General features: G+C 45.6%; 1 protein-coding gene across 1 annotated transcript in view; it reads left to right on the forward strand.

Annotated features, from left to right (window-relative positions):
• ntng1a (netrin g1a) overlaps nt 1-6,674 on the forward strand; it is a gene marked incomplete at both ends in the record, with an annotated part of 316,971 nt that extends 310,297 nt beyond the window's left edge. Inside the window, one exon of the mRNA XM_083660799.1 lies at nt 6,424-6,674. Coding sequence (XP_083516925.1) covers nt 6,424-6,674 — 251 coding nt within the window. The remainder of the gene's footprint in view (nt 1-6,423) is intronic.
• Nucleotides 6,675-7,047: the final 373 nt, after the last annotated feature.

Here is a 7,047-nt window from a genome sequence, read left to right on the forward strand (position 1 = left end):
ACGCACACTCGATTCCTAGGCTCGTCGGCTGAGCGGGCTCGCCCGCCCTGCAGCTCGCATCACAGCTCATCTGTTGCGTGGCCTCACCTGCTCTATTGGGGCGCACGCGGTGTGTGTGTGTGTGTGGGTGTGTGTGTGTGTGTGTGTGTGTGTGTGTGTGTGTGTGTGTTGCTCACAAAATTTTATTGCCCTTAAGTTTACATGCGCGCGGGTGTCGGGTCCGTTTACTATTCTGACAACCCGGAATGCCGAATGCAGGAGCTCCAGCCGGTCCACCGACACGCTGCACTGTAACTTAGGCTGTCAATCAAATAAAGGGGCGGGAGCTTCCTGACCAAACCGCTGCATTGAGCTCCGGATGTATGACCTTGTAAATAATAAAAAAATACTTTCCGGACGTCTTTGAAGGTAAATACATTTCTTCAACATAGATATTACTGTCTTGTTACATGTTATTTACATGCTATTATTATTATGATATATTTATTACATGCTCTATATCGGGACAAGTGAAATTATGAACCCGTTTGTGTCTTCAAGCTAAGGTTTGATAAAGATGGCCAATCAAAGATCAATCCATGCCTTCTTTACTGAGTGCTCTGTGCTGTCATGGCCTCAGGAGGTGCTCATCCCGTCAAAGTGTTACAATACCTTTAATCTTACTAACCCCACTGACCACACATAACTTACTATTGACTTTTCTGTTGAAAAAAATCAATACCTCTCTCTGGTTCTTGGCCTTAGCTTTGCCTCAAGTATAATTGTGAGTAAATAGCATTACTTACAGTAGCAAGTGACATTGCAGCCAATCAAGCATCTGTCCATCACAAATCACCATTACTTGAACTCTCATTTGAAATAAACTAAAGTGGCTATGCAATGTTGAGTATAATTGAGAAAATAATGCTTACTGTAATACTCTTGGCTAGAGCAATTGTGATGTCGTCAGTGAGTAAGTGGGTTATGTCTGTTTAGCTGTTTCTCTGTTAATTTTGTCCCACATTGGATGATGTCATCAGTGATGTTCACTCGAGCAATTGTGATGTCACTGATGATGTCACAATGTCTATGACATGCGAAATTAAGCAATTGTGCACTGAGTGATGTCACTCGAGCACTCCATGATGTGATCAGAGATGGTCACTCTTTTCAATTGTGATGTCATCAGTGATTGATGTCATCAGTGATGCGTTGAGCAATAGAGCAGGTGAGGCCATGCAGCAGCTGAGCTGCGGGCGCTCTATGTATCTCTATGTAGCCACCCACAGCGATTTCCTGAAATTACAATGTAACCGAGCCAATCAGGGACTGCATTATAGGTGATGCCGTAACCGGGCCAATCAGGGACACCGCTGGCAAAACAGTAAGATAATCTGCATTGTAGGGGTGAGTAGGGGGAGTGGCTAGGTGTATCTTGGTGGTGGGAGGGGGTGTGGTCAGGAAAGGCGGCGGGGCTAGGTAAAAGGGGCTGTAGAATAGGAAGGTTGTAGAGAGTTGAGTCGGGGTTTGAGGGGTGGGGAGGGGGAGGGGCTGGGGGGAGGTGGGTGGCTCAGGGTTCTGATCCGACTCACAAAATGTGCATATCATAGCAGACTGGAGTATTGGCCTTGGTGGAGGTCTGCGCTCTCTGAGTGCACTTATATATATATTTTTTTTTTCAGAATGCAGCAACAGATAAATATAGATGGATAAGATGAAAGGTCACCATCTAATTAAAGGCGTCTGTCTCATCCGCATCATGATCATATCGAGGCCTCTTGGGGGGAAAACATTACTTTTTAATTAATACACTTGATTGCCCTGCTGTGTTGTCCGTCAGGAGGCGATGCATATTACCAGAGACCTTCAATATTAGATAGACACCCCACTGCAGGTTCCGCCAATAATAAGAAATGGTACTCTGCCGGTCTCCTAAATGGTCATGTGGTCACCTCTGCCCTTGGAGAGAGCCTGGTGATGACCTAGCAAGCTAACTTACATATAAACACAAAGCTGCCCCTTGTTAGCTCAAACTAGTTGTAACTAAGATACTCCATTAAAAAAATATTTTTTCCAACTGCAGATTTAGCTATGGTGTATTAACGAACTTCACATGTAGCTTTAGCTAATCGCTCCCTGCTAACGTGCGCTTCTCTTGCCAAATCTCGCGAGTGTGTTGCTGACACAGAGACAGACAAAGTTAATTTTCTCCTGATCTGTTTGTCTGAAAAATGCCATTTCAGTGTCAGAATGTTCAGCAGATATGTGGCTTGTGGAAAATATGCCCAATATTTACTTTGATGACTATGGGGGTGAAATAATCTGTCATCATCTGAGATCACGTTCACTCCTCCCATTGACTCCAATAGACTCAGGACCTGCCGCAAGATTCCTAAATGGGCGTGGCCGTGGCGAGACCTCCATGGTACACATACAGGAAATGACTGGAAGTTGGGGTGTCTCGCTCTGATATTGACCGTCTCTGATATTACCAAGTTCACCTATTGCTTTGGTGGTGAGGAGAGAACCAAGAGGAAACAATGTCAAAGATAGGCTTTCCTTTTCTTTTGATCCCAGATGCTGACTCAGTGTCTCAGTGTCTGCTGATCGGCTGGATTGCTCATGGAACTGATATGTTGCTTGTGTTGGTTGGATCAGTGTGTAATTGGACAGAATATGTCTATTTCCAATGACTCCCAAAGCGGCATATCAGCGTGTGTCCCTGTGACTTTTCATCATTTTTTGATGCCACCGGTGCAGCGCGGAATGCTGGGTGCTTGGCCCCGCCCCGGCGCGCCGCGGGGAAGACGGCGCGATGGTGACTGAGGGGGACGCTTGGTGCTAGTGGCTCGGTGCCGCCGCACGTGGAGGCGAACGGGCTCGGTTCGATAGGTGCCCGGTTCCTGGTGGAAAGTAGTTATGTTTAGGCAAATAAAACAACTTCGGTTTAGGCAACTACAACAACTTGGTTAAGTTTAGGCAACTAAAACTACAGTACGACCTGAACCCTTTTTTTCCTTCTTTTTTTTTGTTCGCATACGTGCTAGCTGCTGCCCTAGCTAGCTGCTCCTATGCAGTCTCATGTAGGTACTAGCTAGCAGCTATTGGGTGTAGTTGGGTCAAAAGAAAATAGTTCCTGCATGAAACTGCTCATAACAAGCTTTGTGCATTATCTTGAGTAACCGGGTCATGATGTCTGGAAAGAGACATTGCTGTTGAGTTTCTCAGAGGTATTTCTTTTTTGGCGGTTTGAGCACCACAAGCCGAGTGCCATCCAGTTCCTTTGTATTTGAGAGAAGGCAGACATCTCTGCGGCCGATATCTCCAAAACTCAGGCAACTAACAAAATGATCTAGATGGATAAATAACACTGCAGGTGAGAGGAAAAATATGTATTTTGGATATTTGGGTGAGCTGTCCCTTTACGGTTAGGCAACTAAAACCACTTGGTTAGGCAACTAAAACTATTTGCTTAAGGTTAGGCAACTAAAACTACTTGGTTAAGGTTACTATTTGGTTAAGGTTAGGCAACTAAAACTACTTGGTTAAGGTTAGGCCACTAAAACTATTTGCTTAAGGTTAGGCACCTAAAACTACTTGGGGTTAGGCACCTAAAACTACTTGGTTAAGGTTAGGCAACTAAAACTACTTGGTTAAGGTTAGGCAACTAAAACTATTTGCTTAAGGTTAGGCACCTAAAACTACTTGGTTAAGGTTAGGCAACTAAAACTACTTGGCGAACTAAAACTATGGGTTGGTTATGGGTTATGGTTTCGGTTATAGTTAAAAATGTAACACGTCGGGAGGCGAACCGGGTTCCTCGCGACAAGGATGCTAGCGATCCACCTAACCCACCCCTAGTCCCTTAACGTGTCAGCGAGCTATTTCAATATAACACGTCAGGTCCTTAGGTTAAAGACCGCAAGAGGTCGCTGCTATTTCCTGGTTACAGCTCCCGACTCTGGCGTAAGCACTGCACGCATGCACGCACTTACTCACACCACCACAAGAGGTCATACTCATTCGTTGTAACCACCTTGAAAATAGACCCATAATTATGATTGTTTTCCTGGTGAGGACGAGGTGAAAATAGACATGCACAAGCAGTACTTTCCTAAACACGCTTCTCATCAAAGCCTTATTTGGCTCTCCCTGGGAGAGACGGCACAGTGTTAGGAAGCGAGCTGACATGAGTTCTTGTGATATTGATGTCCCACAGAGTTCACAGATTGCTCAGCGCATTGTTTTCCACTGGTGTATAGAAAGCAGTGGAATGGGCAGAAGTGGGCCCTGTGTTTATCACTGTTGATTTGTCTGGCCTGCTGTATTAGCTCGTGCAGCGCTCCTTTGTTGATTTGTCTGGCCTGCTGTATTAGCTCGTGCAGCGCTCCTTTGTTGATTTGTCTGGCCTGCTGTATTAGCTCGTGCAGCGCTCCTTTGTTTGCCTCCTGCTTGCTTGACAGCTTGGCTCCAGTGGGAATACAGAGCCGCTCTAAATATACATCCAGCTCCACCTGACGCTCCGTTTGGCTAACGTTGCTGTTGTTTGTGGGAAGGGGGGCGGGGGGCTTACGGGCTTTGAGGAAAACTCAGTCACAGTGTTCAAAAGCATTTGTCAGTGTCCTTTCAAAGGGGTTTTCTTCTACTAGTGGACCCCCCCCCCCCCCCCCCGAGGTTTTCTTCTACTAGTGGACCCCCCCCCCCCCCCCCCCGGTCTGGAACGCAGTGGTCTCCAAAGTCTCTCTGCTAAGAAGGAGAAGTGTCCGTGTGTCTGTGAGCACATGCCATCTGGCTGAAACTTTCAGGGAGTGTAAAGAGCACCCTGTCATCAGTGATGTCATCCTTCCTGGCTGAGGCTATAATATAAGACCACTGTGTTCCAGTGGGGGAGTGAGGTATTGAAAGGGAAAGTGAGAGGAGATCTTAGGACAGAATGTAGGGAAACAGTGGATGGATGAATCCAGAAGGAGGCGGTAATGCAACATAAAGGATGCCAACTCGCCATAAAACACCACAGAAGAAGAAGAAGAAGCAGACTAGGGGTGGGACGGGGGGGTCTAACTCCCAGAGGGGGGGTCTTCTTACGTGCGTTCAGGCTGAAACTTTCAGGGAGTGTAAAGAGCACCTGACGGTGATGGTGACCTGACGAAGCCGGATTTTTAATTAGGTAATTGCCCTAACTACCTAATGTTGTGATGTCCTATGATGTCATCAGTGATGATGTCATCAGTGATGTCATCCTTCCTGGCTGAGGCTATATAGGACCACTGTGTTCCAGACCGGGGGCGGGGGGTCTAACTCCCAGGGTGGGGCTCTTCTTCTTCTTCTGTGGTGTTTTATGGCAGTTGGGATCCTTTATGTTGCATTACCGCCTCCTTCTGGATTTATCCATCCACTGTTTCCCTACATTCTGAGAGTCTCCCCAGGTAACTCCCATGGGTCCACTAGTGATAGAATTGGTGATGTCACTCAAGCACTCAATGATGATGTCATCAGTGAGTGATGCCATCACTGAGATATGTCATCAGTGATGATGTCACATTGCTCGAGTGACATCACATCATTTGGTAATCAAGGCAATTAATCGTCCCTAATTATAGATATTTTTATTAGGCTTTGTATTGAAACTTCAATAACTAATGTCACTCTTAAATGTCAAGTGCCATCATGTTCCATTGCATGCTGTACTATTAAATGTAATATCTGACAAGAGGATGTGTGATCTATATACTATCTATATAACACTATGATCATGAATATATCTGAGAGGAGGTTTTATCATTCCTGCCACCCTTCTAAGCTTGTGCATTATTGTGTGATTCAATGTAATAAATCTATGCACAGCAGAGGTGGTGGTTAAACTATCCAGTGTGCTATCTGAATACACAATTGATGCGTGTCACTTCCTGCTATAGTAATGATGAATGTATTAATGTATTTTTCGACAGTGGATATATGGAAGTATGATGGAATATTAAAGTGCATGTGAGGAAAATGTGGCAACACTTTAGTTGAAGTGGTGCTCGTGGAATCATAATAAGCACATTAATGTGACTATAATCAAAGCAGGATGTAATACCCATTTTCCCATAGTGATTATTTATTATTATTATTATTATTATTATTATTAGTATTATTATTATTATTATTATTATTTATTATTTATTGTTTAAAATAAAAAAAAGTGCAATGTGCCAAAAATGTAGGGGGTTGTAAACTGCAACTGATCAGACATGATATGAAATGTAATGTCATTTTCTGGTGTTCCTCTGATGATTACAGTGTAAACAAAGTGTGCATCATTTTTAACGGACGTATAATCTTCTTTTTCATGCATTTTGATGACTAAAGTGTCACCCGAAACCTCTGTGTTCGATTCTCACTTATCCTCTCCTATCTCCCACCACCTCTCTCTCTCTCTCTCTCTCTCTCTCCAAACCGCAGCCCGGGTGTGTGACAATGAGCTGATGCGCTGCGAAAATGGCGGCGAGTGCCTGAACAACCTGCGCTGCGAGTGTCCCCAGGCGTACACGGGCCTGCTGTGTGAGAAGCCCCGCTGTGAGGGGGAGATGGGGGGCTGCGGGAGGATCGACTCGGGCCAGCCGCGCCCCTCGCCCCCGCACTCCCCGGGGCTGCTGCTGCCCCTGCTGCTGCTGGGCGCCGCCCTGCTGGGGGAGGCCTGCTACGGGCCCTGAGAGACCCCGCGCACTGGAGACACACCCCGGGCCTGGTTGGGGAGTAATACGACCATCCGACATCCCCCTCCACCGACCGACACCCCCGCCCCACCACCACCCGCCCCCCCTTCCAAATAAATCAAGAACCATTCAACAAGAACAACCACGAATGAGCTTTATGGACCCTATACTGCAAGAGCTTGTCTCGTGCTGACGATGAAGGCAATGTGCCAGACGGAATGAGTGCAAAAAATAAAGAAATAAACTTTTCATTTAATTTCAAAGAAGAATATATAGAGATGAACATTTAAGAAGAAAAAAGATATAACTGAGAAAAAAATGCCAGATATTAAAACTAAATGAGCGTTTTTGCTTCATTAAGAGTGCAATG

The sequence above is a fragment of the Poromitra crassiceps genome (genome assembly GCF_964638095.1).
Source record: "Poromitra crassiceps genome assembly, chromosome: 2".
Classification (NCBI taxonomy): Eukaryota; Metazoa; Chordata; class Actinopteri; order Beryciformes; family Melamphaidae; genus Poromitra; species Poromitra crassiceps.